This window comes from Fusarium redolens, assembly GCF_020744475.1.
Source record: "Fusarium redolens strain MPI-CAGE-AT-0023 chromosome Unknown BKA55scaffold_9, whole genome shotgun sequence".
NCBI classification, from domain to species: domain Eukaryota; kingdom Fungi; phylum Ascomycota; class Sordariomycetes; order Hypocreales; family Nectriaceae; genus Fusarium; species Fusarium redolens.
The window spans coordinates 915,428-930,330 of NW_025763672.1; the positions used below are offsets into that span (position 1 = coordinate 915,428).

Below are 14,903 nucleotides of genomic sequence, written 5' to 3' on the forward strand. Positions count from 1 at the left end.
TCTTTATAGCAAGGGAAGGTTTCAAAGTGCACTTGCTTGTTCCTTGGCCTGTCATGTCATGTTCTCGTGATACAGAATTGGGATGTTAAATCACACCAACTCAAGGAACCGTGCACTCTCACTCCTTCACATCCATCACCAAGAGAAAACGACGCCGGCTATTTTCGATATCCGTTCGCAGCTCTTTATGCCTGACCAGAATCTTTCTCCGTGCCTAATGATGCATCACCGCCTTCCCCTGCGCTCAAAGAGACGCAAACTCGTGTTTAGCGTCGACAGAATGGGACAAGACAAGGGCGTCTGAAAGGGGCCAGCTCATCGATGGTTCCCCACCGCAAGCCGTCCAGCGTCACCGTCTCTCTTGAAAGTATGACCCTGCAGCAGCAGACGCACGCAGCAGACCAGGCCACAACTTGCTTGTCATGGTCGAAATCGCTCGCCTGGCAGGGTCCTTTGGCTGGCTTCAAAGAATGAAGGTTCCGGCATGGTGGGATGAATGGACCACAGTCGCGACACCCACGCCTAAAACCATGCACAACTGTCGTCAAGTCAAGCAACGACCCCTGACGCTCTTCGGCAAGTCTGGGGCAAAGTACAACCACAGCCCTGCGCTGACATCTGGGCCTAGGCCTAGGCTTGGGTTTAGTTAGGCTTGGGCAGTGGTGGCTTTGCAGCGAAGTGAGCAGTCGTACACATGCCTTGCGTTGCAATTCATAGCATCCAGCCCCTTCGTAGGGCGGTCCAGCGACAGCGTCATCACAAATCCCACGTCTTTAGTGTGGCTCAGGCTGCTAGAGAGGCCCAAAATAATGAAAGCCTAAACGTCAGAAGCCCAGCGCCTCCGCCGCCCGCTCCGCCCGTCCCCCGTGTCGTCCCGCCGCGACTAAGAGCCAACTATCCACTCAGCCCACACACACACTCTTATCCAGTCACAATCCATATCCACCATTATTGCCGCTGGCTGCCCGTTTTAGGCTTTGGACCTCATCTTTACCATTGATATTAGCAGGGCGTTCATCGCAGCTCCATTTCCAATGACATTCTGATGCCTCAGGTCTTTTTTGATATATCTCACCCGAAAAGCCTTACCCTTTCCATCACGATAATTACATGTTTCTTGACAGCTCCTGATGCACTGATATTCATTGCGCCTCCGGCTTTGTTCCCCGCGACTTCGACCGCTTGTTTAAGACCCGCTCTTCACCGACCGTTGCATTATTATCCCAACCTCCTCGGGCGATATTACCGACCACAGCAACGATTTTACTTTGCTTTCTCTTGAATGAGTCAAGCAAAGATTTCCTTCATTCTGTTACTCACTTCGAAAAACCTCTTTTTCAATTGATAAGTTGGTTGTGTTTGTGTGGTTACTTGGCGGGCTTTCACCCCGTTGCCCTTTCGCTGGCTTGCATATTCTATTTTTGCTATTTTATACGATTTCTACCTGCACGGCTGCTTTTTATCCATATGCATTTCCAGGTTTTGTTTTTATAACAGGGAAAAGTTGTGAAACGATACAGAGCGTGGTGTATGCAGTATCACAAGTATCGACTTACAATTGCGTTTTCGCCACTAAGCAATCGCCAAATCATTGAGTCTTAAGCCGTTACAACGTGGCTTACTATTGATATCGATTCTTATCGTGCTCGAACACAGCAGTACGCAGCAGGTCGCAGTACCGCGGCCATGGCTCAGGCCGGCGTAATAGCGTCCGAGCCACCGCAAACGCTTCGTTCACAAACAAATGCATTGTCCGGTACCCATGGATTCTTTCGAAAGCTCTTTGGTAGACAGAGTGGCAGTAATACGCCATGTAAACCTACAGAGCAGCCAAAGAGCCCTCAGCATGAGGACGACTCAGCTGACCTTGATAAAGGCGGCTTGATTCGCCGAATGTCTCGAAGGGTTGTGCCTGGACTGCCTCGAGCGCAGACATTTAAGCGTCAAGTGTCAGAAAGAAGGACTAACCTGTCACCTATTGAGCCAACACCAGATGAAAGACGAGCTGTGTCTATGGACCGACGCTCCTACAGGCCACGATCACCGTCAGCCTCGCAACCCGCAGCCAACCCTCGTGTCAGCGCCCCAAGTTTTCTCGGCTCTCCCCAGGACGAAATACCCCGATTAGTTCCCTCTATATCCGTCAACGATGTTTCGGATGAGTCGCCTAAAGAACCGGCTGATGGAATATTGCACCCGGATGAAGAGAAAACCCTGGCGGACGAGTGTCCAGCACAAGACACCCTGTCTACTGCAGACACTCGTTCCATAACAGCATCCCAATACGACGCCATAATCCATGAGGAGCTCGAGAAGACATGGATCCTGAACCTTAGTATGCACTTCCGAGACCGGTCGAGGAGGGAAAAGTTCTTCGTTACGTATCGTGAGCGTGATCACCTTTGGCGGCGTGTAACAATCTCACTTGATTATCGAGATGCGCCACCAAACTCCCTGGAAATGGATTTGATCAACACGCATTATCAACGTGAGAAGAGTGCAAAGATTTATGAGGCGATCAGGGAAAGCTTAAGGGACATTCAATTTTATGACACTGTAACAAATTTGAAGCTTCAAACAACAGATGGAAGGCTTCATGTACACGTAGTTGAGGATGGCAATGTTGGTATTTACGATAGATTTACTGAGACCAAGCTAATGATATGCAGGAAATTATACAATATCCCACTGTTGCCCAAATTAAGCATTTGGGTTGCCGCCGCATTCGAGAAAGGGACATCACTTTTGAGTCCCACATGTCAGGATTTGTTTACAAAGTCAATGTCAACGGTCACACGCTCATCAAGAAGGAGATTCCAAGTCCTGATACCATAGATGAATTTCTGTATGAAATCAATGCCCTCAATGCTCTAAGATCCTCACGCAATGTCATTCACTTCTACGGTGTGGTTGTGGATGATCAAGATGAGAACGTCAAGGGGCTTCTTATCAACTACGCGGATCAAGGATCTCTTATCGACGTCATCTACGAGCATTGCAAGGATGGTGATTACGATCTTCCTTGGGCGACGAGAGAACGATGGGCCCGACAGATCGTGGAAGGGCTGTCTGATATTCACGAGTCAGGATTTGTGCAAGGAGACTTCACACTATCGAACATCGTTATAGATGGTTATGGCGACGCGAAGATCATCGACATCAATAGAAGGGGATGCCCAGTGGGCTGGGAACCTCCGGAAGCAACACCTCTCATCGAGAGTAACCAGCGCATCACCATGTACATCGGCGTGAAATCAGATTTATACCAACTTGGAATGGTGTTATGGGCTTTGGCAACGCAGGAGGATGAGCCAGAAGCACAGGGACGACCGCTGATACTTGGCCCCGAAGTAAATATCCCGGACTGGTATCGACAAATGGCAGAAGTCTGTTTGAGTAACGACCCGCGCATGCGACTACAGGCGTCTGCTCTGCTAGAGATGTTTCCCCGGCAAAGGGAAAGCGAAGAGACTGGACAACTGAACCCACCTGAGTCGACAATTGACGAAGGCTACACCTTACATCAATACCTTGTCGATGGATACCACCCAGACAACCTTCCGCAAATCAGAACGGTCGAACCCCCTAGCGACTGGTCTTACGTGAATCAACCCGGTGCGGAAACAAGTCCCGTCAGATACGAACCATATTACTACACACGCGGACGCTCTCCTCCGAGCCCTTTGCCGAGTAATTGTGATGAATACAACTCGCCCCGTGGCCTATACGACATTGCTGCCTGGGCAGCGAACCGGAATATACCTTCATCCTACAGTGATGTGGGACCTGAAGGAACACCACTTGATGAAACACCTACTGCCAATAAGTCAGGACTCATTGACTCGGATGCACTCACGGCTCCCGACTCGGCTCTGGAGAGACACGAGACACCAGCTACTTCGACTACAGCTCCAAGTCCAAGCCGAGGTGCGGATTTGGGAGATGATTCACATGCCGGAGCCATCGCGAAAGTTGACGAGGTTCATGCAGGCCAAGGAGAATTCGCGAGCAGCGGCAACGAGGACAATGCAGGAATGACTGACAACAAGTCAGCACCCGACTCAACACAGTCGGGGAACGTTACTCCTGGAGATAACGGCACGGTGATACGGGATGGCACGCAAGACACAAATGAGGATGCACCGGGAGAGAGTGGAAATGAACAAAAAAGTCTTGCGTCAGCAGAAAAGGGAGACGAAGTTGGGGGCAAAGAAACCAAAGAGGCGCAAGCCTTGCATCAGGAAACCGGAAATACATTGGAGGGACTATCCAAAAAGAACGACAGCCAGGAGACTCAAATGCTTCGAGAAGAGGGCAAAACAGAGGATCATCAGACGACACCTGTAAACGAGAGGGACGTCTCTGAAGAGCCAAACACAAAAGCAGAACTGGATGCGGAACAAAACGCGGCAGAAAAGCAAGGGTCCACAGTACCTGGAACCGATCAAGCTACAATGGAGAAAGAGATGATAGGAGGGGAAGCAGACAACCGAGAGAATGGAAAGACGACCAAGGAGGGTGTCGAAGGCACGGAAGCTGTACCAGAGGGTCAGATCTCACACTTATTGACTCACGACGAACCGACGAAAGAAGAGAACATGACTGACGACGTGTCCAAGGGCGCGAACCGTCCGTCCGGACTCTAATGAATGTCTATGAACGACATGGCTTGATGAATGTTGAGTTTGAATCCATTTGTATTGACTATGCTATACTTTACTATCTTATGTTTATTTCATATGTTTCAGCGGGAAATAGGCAGGCATTTTGCATAATAGGGCGCAAATATAAATACTGTTGATTGAATTTATGCTCAATTTTGGTACAGTTACCTTCCTACCTGTGCTGCTTCTGTCGCGACTGTGACGAGGGCAACTGTCTGTTTCTGAAGAGATTCATGTTGAAATCGACGAACGTGGCAAAGAAGCAGTGTTTACCAGTGCTGGCAGGTGGCAGAAGATGTCTAAGTCGAGAACCATAGCATAACAAGGTAATGGCGCTGATTTCTGATTTAGTTTTTCTCTGCATATTCTTTTTCTAGTAATCTTTTCTCTCTCATCTCCCAACTTCATTTTTCTCAACACAACTCCACCACTCTTTACACAAACTCATTCTCCTTCACATTCACCAAAACGAAAGGCATGCCCTCGCGAGGCGGCGTAGCCACTTCAACACCCGCGAGAAGGTGCAAGCATGGTTCAGACAGCAATTCTGTAAAGTTTTAAGCGAGTACAGCCCACGAGAAAGATACTTCATTTCGAGGATATCCGGGTTATCAACACAAATGGCCCAATACGGCGGACGTTCTATAGGAATACTGGATTCGAGTCATCCATGTTTGCTGTCGTCTTGTGCGAGCAGCTTTGAAGTCATCATCAACACATGCCTACTACACAAGCCAATCCAGAAATCCAAATCGACTCATATCCTCCTCGACGAGAACTTCTCCGACTGGGACGGGGCCAACACCAAGAAGGAAACAGATTTTTTTGCCCTCTGAAATACTTGATCTGCAGGTGACGTCTTCACAGCATCTGTTGTCTTGTGTCTCTGCTTCGTTGCGCTCCGCTTGTTATGTCGAGTCGAGGAAAGGCTTAGACTGAAGACCTACTTCACCTCGGTGTTCGACATGGCAGCGAACTCGCAGGCATCGCTACACCTTTTGCTCCAACCTAGTCAACAAGTCGAGTCTCAAGCTAGCGAGGCGCCTTGGAGCGTTACTTACACCAACATATTACCGAGGCTGCAGCATCCCCTCATACCCGGCCGCTATCGTGAGAAGATACAACTGGCTTGCTACCAGTTGCAGCTTGGAGATTAGATAGAGTGGCTTCAAAAACCAGCTCAGAAGTCTGTGATTGTGCAGTTCCATTCATCAGAGCCATTTCTCGCATCAGGTCCTATGATGTAGACCGCTGAAGATCTCGAGGCCATTGCCCTGCCCAGCACAGTTGAATATGAGCTTGAGCTTGATTTTAAGTTGAAGGGCTTCTCAGACAAATTAGTCTCATACCATGAGTTTACAGCAGAGCTTTGAGCTTGTCATCCTAAGACTTATGATTGTATCCTCTAATCTTTATGATGAGTTTAGGAGATAGGAACCCAAGTTTTGATCCTCTTATCCTAAAGCTTATGGCAATATCGTCTAAATCATTACCGAGTCTCTAAGAGATGAGAATCGAATATCTTCATCAACCTGGGCAAGCATGTGTGCCTTAATGACAGTCCGAGCCCTGCTCGAAAAAGACGTGCATTAGATGCACTTAATCCAGAAGACCGAGAAACGGTCGATCAACTTCTCCGCAAGGAGATACCAAACAAGCTCGTGAAACCTGAGCCTGTTGATACTGAGGGTGAGGCCATTAATCCATCCGAAATGAGATCACCATAACGCCTTCAAACGGTCTAAACCCCAGCTACTAGGAGAAGCTGGCGCATGCATGTCTCCGCCTCGTCCGACGCGATCCAGAGGATCCCGTCCACCGACGCTGCATCGCAGCAGCAGCAATTGCAAAGACAAAAACCACGCGAGTCAACGAGGCTGGTCAAACTGGAGAGGTAGTAGAAATACTACCCTCACCCTTCACGAAATATCAACAAATAATGCAACATTCCCTGGGGCCGCCTGGACCCTATCCGCACCCACCGCCCTGGCTATTATTGCCCTACGAGTTATCCGACGTATTGGCGATAACCCAAACTCCACTGGCATCGCTATCCTCAACTCGGAGTCTGTGTTGCAATATACAGGTCATGCTATTGACCTTTTTGCTGAAAATACAACTACTGGAGCCATTTGCGTTGGGGTTCGCCCAACTACTCAATTGCAGGGCTCACGGCTATTGCCACCGTGAAATCATTACAATAAATTGACCATTGTACGTTGTTTTGTGATATAGCTTTAGAATTGTTCTAGAATATATCAACAGCTTGACGTTCGATATCACGTGAGATGATATGTGATGGACGGATGGCTGTGGGGGTCAAGGGTCGAATTTTTCTCTGCCTGATTTTCGATTGATGATGACGGAGAAATATGGCTAATATTGAACTGCAACTTTGAACTTGGAGGCGAATGTGGAACCGCTTAAGCTTGGCGAATCCCGATCTTTGTGTTTCTGTTGGGGAAACTGGGGAGAATGAACCAGGATGTAAAAGATACGTACCATCCCTGCTCAGGGCAGCTGGAGCTCGGGAGAACAGGACTGACTCTGAATGGAACTGACAATTCCATTCCATTCGGAGCACGGTAAAAGAGTAACCGAGAGTCTAGAAACCGAGACCCCTCAAATGGACAAGTCATGTCAGTAAACAGCCAAATGGGCCGAGGTATCGTTCGATCTGGGGGAAGAGAGGTTGTATTAGGATTAGGAACGACCCTGAAGTTCGCGATAGGGCTGATATGTTGAAGACTATCACTTTGATCTTCTTTGCATTGGGATTCAACAATTAACAATAATGACAATTTGATGAATCTCGGAATGAAAATCATATGACGTTCTCAATTAGACGCCTATAGCTCGAGCACATGGCATGATAACTCGGGATTTGGTGGACGTTGCAGTTATGATATCAAAATGTAAGGTGAGGTTGGCCAAGGATCCCTATCAAAGATTTGAGGGTATCAACCCGAGGTATGCACTGTACAATGAGAACTGTGCAGAGACTGGCGCTGACTGCTGCTAGATCTTTGAGATAAGCGTGTGAGTGCCTGTGTGTCTACGTCAAAGCAGACGGGGAACGAGCCTCGGCATGCCCGGTATTGAAACGGTGCTCAACCAAAGTTGAAATTGATTTACATATCGACAGCTCAATTGGGATCAATTCGCCACTACAACTGTCAATGCAACTGAATTCGTGTGTCTGTACCCGTTCCGTTTGTGATACTGTCCAACCTCATCATCAGCGTCTATGAGTCCATCTACCAACAAAACGCGTTGGATATTGATGACCTTGAATGGATCGGGCTTTTTCAATCATGCCATGCGAGATCCCACAATCGACTTTGGCAAATAGCATCGCCTCTAACAAATCAGTGGAGATGTGGACTCAGCATTTTTTTCTTCTTGAGGCTTGACTTAGATCCAGTCTCAGTCTCGAAGCTTAGGCGGCTCCGGGTTTTTCGTGGGAGCTCCCCTGCATGGAAAACATGCACTGGCGTGTTGCCTCTTGCAGGGCTAGATGTAGATGTGCCGTCCCTTTGAACTAGATGTATTCATGAACTCAAAAATGGTGATGAGATACTTTGTCAGTGGCAGGGATACCCAAGCGGTACCCGGGCGCCCAGCCGAGCCCCACACTTGATTGGAGCAATGGAGCCGCCAAAAAGTTGTTGGGGAAGCAAAAAAGGTTGAGGGAAGGAGCGATCAGGTCGACGTCGACCTTTCGTCCCAGCTACAAGACCCAGTATCTGTCCGATCAGACGTCGCCCAGTTGATCTTGTATTTGCGGAGAAAGACCGATACAATTTCAACACAATGAATCGCCTACTCACTGTACAGTGCCTTACCTATCGTGGGCTGATTACTGGCATCATTCTTCGTCTAAGTGACAGGGCATAAGGAAGATCTCGGTAACTCAAGATGGAGAGCGGGGAGTTAGATGAGATATGCATCGTAAGTTGTTGGAGGAATCGTAATCTGAATTGCAGTGCTTGTAGAAGGTTGATGTGAATCACTTACAGCAGCCGTTGGTTGTGACAGGTTCAAGTTTGACTTCTAGAAGACAGTGACATGGCCAATTGTTATCAGTTCCAGCCAATTGAGACGTCAATATGCTCAACCACCTCCAACAAGTCCTACGACTCGCTTAACCCAATATCAAAACTCCTATAATGGTCAAATTGATGTATTAGTGAAGGGTTCAGTACTGTACATACTGTACATACAAGTCCCTGAATTCATGATGTATAAGCGCCTCATCGATCAAGGAGGGTTAGGTTGCCGGGAAGCGACGGGAGCTGCTGTTGCCTTTTCTTGGTCCGCCCGCCCCAATGGATTTTTTCCCCTTTGATGGGGAGACGGCAGGCGTGTGTGACATAATACGCCAGATTCAACCTCACTCACAACTCGATACAACCACAGATAGGATAGGCCTGTCTGAATGGATAGTGGCATTCCATTTGCTTCGTTCTCATCAATCTTCACAAGCAAAGAATATCTCAGATCGCCGAGGTTCGAAGCATTATGATGACTTAGATACGATCGTAGAAGCCTATCAGTCAGACGTCAACAGAATACAAGCTTGCCCCAACTTTGTCTTGAGCTTCCCCAACTCAAAACCGACACGCAATTCTGGTCGAAAGGAAGAGCTTACCTGGCCTCGCTGTCATTCATCATCTGATTCTGTATCGGCGTATACCATCTTCATTTGCCTCCGCCTCCCGCTTGAGAAGTCGATTCACGCAAACCCCAGCTCTTGGTGACCAAAACGGCTTCGTTTTACTTCCCAAACCTTGAATTCGCCGACACAACAAGGGTTAATTGTCAATTAGAGGTCCACTCAGGCCCTGTATTTTTCTTTGCCTCCTCACTGAAAGAAGCGCTGTTTGGTGTCTCTGTCGCCGCTGAGAAGGAGGCAGAACAGCCCGGGCAAGGCCTGAGACCAGACCCTCCACTTGCAACCTCCACTTGTCTCACGCCTCCCAAACCCACTACACACCCCCTCCCCAGTCTCTACCGCTTCCTCGTCCTCATCCAATTCAATTCAATCGATTCTTTCCTGCGCCCAGCTCCGGCTCGGGTCTGACTCTGATAGTATAAAGTCCTTTTAGAGCCCTCCGCCCCAACCGGTACTACTTCTCGACCAACCTCCTCCAGTTCCTTCTCCCTCTTATAAACTCTTCACCCTTTGTTTAGGATACTCTTCATCCTAAAAAGGTTCAATCTTCCCTTCACTTATCCGAGTAACCATCAGCTTTGTGGTTCTCTGTGTTGGGTTCCTATATCTTCGAGTGGACGACAGACACTTGCCATCGTCAACCTATAATCGACAAATCAATCGATATGGCGACAGCTACTGCTGCGGGCAAGAATGCCCAGCCATTCCCTGATGGCACCAAGGACTATGTTCCTCTCCGCGCTGGCGGTGCCAAGAAGGATACTAACAAGGTCCATATTGCCGATACTCCTATGACCTGGAGCAACTGGCCTCAGCACATCAACTGGCTCAACACCACGCTGGTTATCTTCGTTCCCTTGATAGGCTTCATCTCCGCCTACTGGGTTCCTCTCCAGCTTAAGACTGCTCTCTGGGCTGTCTTCTACTACGTTCACACTGGTCTCGGCATCACTGCTGGTAAGTCAACACGCAATGAAGCACTGCTTCCAAAACCTTGATGTCATCGATCAATTACTTACAATACCAGGCTACCACCGACTGTGGTCTCACTCTGCCTACAAGGGCACTACCCCTCTCAAGATCTATCTCGCTGCTGTCGGTGCTGGCGCCGTTCAGGGTTCCATCCGATGGTGGTCATATGGTCACCGTGTTCACCACCGTTATACCGATACCGACAAGGACCCCTACTCTGTCCGCAAGGGCCTCATGTACTCCCACATGGGCTGGATGATCCTCAAGCAGAACCCCAAGCGACAGGGCCGTACCGATATCACCGATCTCAACGAGGACGCTGTCGTTGTCTGGCAGCACAAGAACTACATCAAGTGCGTTCTCTTCATGGCTCTCGGTTTCCCTGCTCTCGTCGCTGGTCTTGGCTGGGGTGACTGGTGGGGTGGCCTCGTCTACGCTGGTATCCTCCGTGTTTGCTTCGTTCAGCAGGCCACCTTCTGTGTCAACTCTCTTGCCCACTGGCTCGGTGACCAGCCTTTCGACGACCGCAACTCTCCCCGTGACCACGTCATCACTGCTCTCGTCACCCTCGGTGAGGGTTACCACAACTTCCACCACGAGTTCCCTTCGGATTACCGCAACGCTATTGAGTGGTGGCAGTACGACCCTACCAAGTGGAGCATCTGGTGCTGGAAGCAGCTTGGTCTCGCTTATGAGCTGAAGGAGTTCCGTGCCAACGAGATTGAGAAGGGCCGTGTCCAGCAGCTCCAGAAGAAGCTCGACCAGAAGCGTGCCACCCTCGACTGGGGTATTCCTCTTGAGCAGCTTCCCGTTGTTGACTGGGACGACTTCGTTGCCCAGGCCAAGGCTGGAAAGGGTCTCGTTGCCATTGCTGGTGTTATCCACGACGTTACCGACTTCATCAAGGACCACCCCGGTGGCAAGGCCCTCATCAACTCCGCCATTGGCAAGGACGCCACCGCCATCTTCAACGGTGGTGTCTACCTCCACTCCAACGCTGCCCACAACCTTCTGTCTACGATGCGTGTCGGTGTCCTCCGCGGTGGTTGCGAGGTTGAGATCTGGAAGCGTGCTCAGTTCGAGAACAAGGATATCACCTACATGAACGACTCTGCCGGTCAGCGCATCATCCGTGCTGGCTCTCAGGTCACCAAGATTGTCCAGCCCGCTGCCAGCGCCGACGCTGCTTAAGCGGTACAATCTTTTTAACGACGAGAGGAGGAGGCATAATTGATCGATGTGCAATGTGGAAGGATACGAAAATCGCCATGTCAGTAGAGACATGTCGTTGAAAAGGTGTGGGGATACAGTTAGCCACAGATCACATGTCAAAACATGAACTGTAGGCCGGCGCCACATCCATCCCTGGAGGAAGAGACAAAAGCACAACACGTTTTTAACGCGAAATCTTAAATTCGACTCATGAATGGCGTTGGGGGGTTTCTTTGTGTTTTGAGACTACTTAGCTTTGACGGCTTTGAACAATACCAAAAGAGAATGGTTAAACATGAAATCAGCGAGTTGCACAACCACCACTTGGTTCTTCATCAGATAGTATGACTGCTCGGAAATACAATTTTTTTTGAATAATATCAAATCTCCAATCATTTATTGTGAATGCTATCTTTAGTATACAATGCTTAGCCTTGAATATCTGACCTTTTCTATGTAATTTAACCTATTTGGTATTTCTATATCATGAGAAATCATGGTTATCAACACAAGTGTCAGAAACGTTGCTAATATCTTCTACACTTCCATGATTTCGTTGATATTCTTAAGGCCTATTTAGCGGCTAGATGTATGTCAAAACTTTAGTATCCATCGGCTTCCAAATCAGCTGCAACTGGTTCGGAGCGTGTCCTCATGGTCGTTGTGTCGCATGATTTCTCGCGACATGTATGCTTGATGACGACTATACATACCACTGGCCAAGGGCCTGGCGGTCTCTGACCCTGTCCGAACGACCTCAGGACATTAGATCTTTTCAGATATCCTGCCATTCTACCATTGGTGATGTGCGACAGGCGTCTTTCTCCCTTCGTGGCCACGCAACGCCGCGCCTGACAAGATCCTCAAATATCTTGACTCGAAGGTGGTGGAACGGCATGTAGCGCAGGCGGGGGGCATCCTCCAACAGATGGAAAGATAACGGCTGCCTCAACAATAGATATCGGCTGGATATCTGTAGCCTTGTTTGTCTTAACACTGCAAGCTGACTTTAGCAGCTTTCAACGGTGACTTCATGGAGTAGCCATTCGTGCTTTCTGTACTGCCAACTCAGAGCTCTTGGCCCATGCCCCATTTGGTGTCTGACGATAACACAACAGGCGCCCATCGTCACCTGTGCTGCCCAATATGTGACCATCGTCATCGAAGCCCACACGCCACACAGGGGTACGATGATTATCCAGCTTGGATATCTCTTGGAAATTGTGCTTAACCTGACCCGGTTGCCCCGACCATTGTCGATCATTGTGGGATCCTGACTTTGCGAGACTGGCGCTGAGTCCGGAAGGATGGTGCTGATGTTGATGGTAACTGTGGGGCTGTAGCTGAGGGGTGGTAGCTTGTTTCTCTGTTGGTGTCGCAGTTCCGTTTGTTCTTGCTTGTGGTGTCGAGTCTCTCGTTGACATATGTGGTGCTGACCGAAGGAGATCCGCTGCAGACCACGACTTGCCATCATCTTCAGAATAGGGTGTTTCGATTCGGAAAACGCGCGCATAACCATCCTGACATGCTGTCGCAATAACATCGTAACCTCTAATATTGCCTGCAGCCCATGAGACATCCCGCACCAGGCCTCGATGGCCCGTTAATTCAACAGCAAGATAGAACTCTTTCTGGGTCTGTTGAACGCCTATAGAAGTTGCAACTATATCCCGCGATCGATAAACTTTGACAGTGTCCATTGCAGCCACCACGAGACCTAAGGAATCCGAGGGTACGCCTGCGCGCAGAGCGGTATAACATGGTTCTGGGTTGGGGTCGAAGCGCACACGAAAGGCGAGTTCTTCTCCCCTGTTTGGTTTTGGGGCGACACTGAATTCGTCGATAGATGCATATTCGGATAGGTTCTCTGGTTGGTCGTTCTCGTAAACTGTCAAACGGCCGTCCGTCGCGAGGAGCGCAAGATATGTATGCCTTGTCTCCTCATTATGCTTCATTGAAAACGATCGGTAGGGGGCTTTGTTAGATCGTGTATCAAATGCCGGTTTTCCGTTACCAGCTCGTCCGGTACAAAATCGTCGACCAGGCGCAGCAGAAGGATCCTCAGCCCACAGACGGAACCATCCTTCAATGCCGAGGGAAGCGATCAAATTAGGATAAACAGTCGCAGGAAGCCATTGAATCTGCAAAAGTGAGGGAATAACGTCAGCGCGCGTGTGCGACAGGATGACACAGGAGGGAAGAATACTACGAGACAAGGGTTTATTGGTAAAGGGGGCTGCGTTACCTCTATAATCTCGCCGCCATGTGCAGTCCATGTATCGCAAAGGCGCCATGTGCCATCCTTGTGTCGGTTAAAGACGCGGATCTTTCCATCTACTGAACCAGTTGCGCAGCGATCGCCGTAAGTGTTGAATGCAACGGCTTGGACGAGATCTTTATGGCCGTGTTGGAGGTTGAGGTCGAAGGCTGGTGTTTCTTCGCCGGGTGATGGAGGGATTGAGGCGCTCATTGTAAAGCACCTGGAATACTGAAGCGGTTTAAGGTGAGAAGAGGACGGTCAGTTTGTTGTGTCTTGTACTATAGTTGAGCTCCGATATCGTCGTTCGATGTCTTGAGGTGGTGGTGATGTGTTGTTGACTTGGAACCTACTAAAGCTCCACAGCGGCTCAAGCTCAGCTCAGCCCGGCACGTACCGCAGCCTGTCAAAATGAATGCAGGTTCCCCGCGTGAGGTGCCTGTACCTGTGCCTGATTTAAGTCGCCCAATCAATTGAGGCATCATCATATGATCAAGATTGCCTTATATGATAGAATATTCTTACCAAAGAATTGCTAAATTGGCCTAGCTATTTATATATAGCGCTATGATACAATGGCTTAATATTATGGCAAAGCTCTTCTGTGCGTTACTGGTTGTTATTATCTTCATCCAAGATGAGCTGGCACGCGACGTAATGGTGTAGCTTTGTGCCTGATAAACAGGAAATTAAGTATAATTCGAATATATAAATATGGTGAGTCGGCAGAACTCATCATTTGAGACTTGGGCATCTCATCATATCCTATCTCAAAGCTTCTTCGTGAGACTCAGGATAGTAGTCATGATGGCTTGAGCTCTTCATGTTCGGCTCTTCCACAGGCAACGGACTTACTCTCTATTGTCTGAGAAAGCAACAGTCTCAGATGCAACCGTCGAAACTTTATCTTAATCACTAGCAGAGTTCTTGAACATGAACTCAAAAACATGAATTATGGATGTTATCATGAGTGATGTAAGTGCAGGGATCTTTGGCTGTTCCACAGCGCAAGAGGCCCGCTGATTTGTTCACGCAAGTCTCCACAGGCAAGTTAGAGCTTCTCAGCCTTGCTAAACTTCAACCCTTCCATCATCAACACCATCGCGTTTGTCTTGTGATAGCT

The 14,903-nt window shown here is 48.9% G+C and overlaps 5 protein-coding genes across 5 annotated transcripts; 3 read left to right on the forward strand and 2 right to left on the reverse strand.

Moving 5' to 3' along the window:
• Positions 1–1,686: 1,686 nt before the first annotated feature.
• Positions 1,687–4,646, forward strand: BKA55DRAFT_690924 (uncharacterized protein; the record flags this gene model as incomplete). Its single annotated transcript, XM_046199582.1, has 2 exons — positions 1,687–2,622; positions 2,670–4,646. The coding sequence occupies 2 exons, from the start codon at positions 1,687–1,689 to the stop codon at positions 4,644–4,646; spliced, it is 2,913 nt and encodes a 970-aa protein (XP_046048602.1).
• Positions 4,647–6,440: 1,794 nt separating this feature from the next.
• BKA55DRAFT_540230 (uncharacterized protein) lies at positions 6,441–6,854 on the forward strand (the record flags this gene model as incomplete). The annotated part of the gene is made up of 1 exon (XM_046190233.1): positions 6,441–6,854. The coding sequence occupies one exon, from the start codon at positions 6,441–6,443 to the stop codon at positions 6,852–6,854; it is 414 nt and encodes a 137-aa protein (XP_046048603.1).
• Positions 6,855–6,970: 116 nt separating this feature from the next.
• Positions 6,971–7,760, reverse strand: BKA55DRAFT_386641 (uncharacterized protein). Its single transcript, XM_046185988.1, has one exon. The coding sequence runs from the start codon at positions 7,490–7,492 to the stop codon at positions 7,088–7,090; it is 405 nt and encodes a 134-aa protein (XP_046048604.1). The 5' UTR covers positions 7,493–7,760; the 3' UTR covers positions 6,971–7,087.
• Positions 7,761–10,004: 2,244 nt separating this feature from the next.
• Positions 10,005–11,502, forward strand: BKA55DRAFT_513554 (uncharacterized protein; the record flags this gene model as incomplete). The annotated part of the gene is made up of 2 exons (XM_046187907.1): positions 10,005–10,296; positions 10,367–11,502. 2 exons carry the CDS (start codon positions 10,005–10,007, stop codon positions 11,500–11,502), a joined length of 1,428 nt encoding a protein of 475 aa, XP_046048605.1.
• Positions 11,503–12,554: 1,052 nt separating this feature from the next.
• Positions 12,555–13,993, reverse strand: BKA55DRAFT_512779 (WD40-repeat-containing domain protein; the record flags this gene model as incomplete). Its single annotated transcript, XM_046187831.1, has 2 exons — positions 12,555–13,664; positions 13,769–13,993. 2 exons carry the CDS (start codon positions 13,991–13,993, stop codon positions 12,555–12,557), a joined length of 1,335 nt encoding a protein of 444 aa, XP_046048606.1.
• Positions 13,994–14,903: the final 910 nt, after the last annotated feature.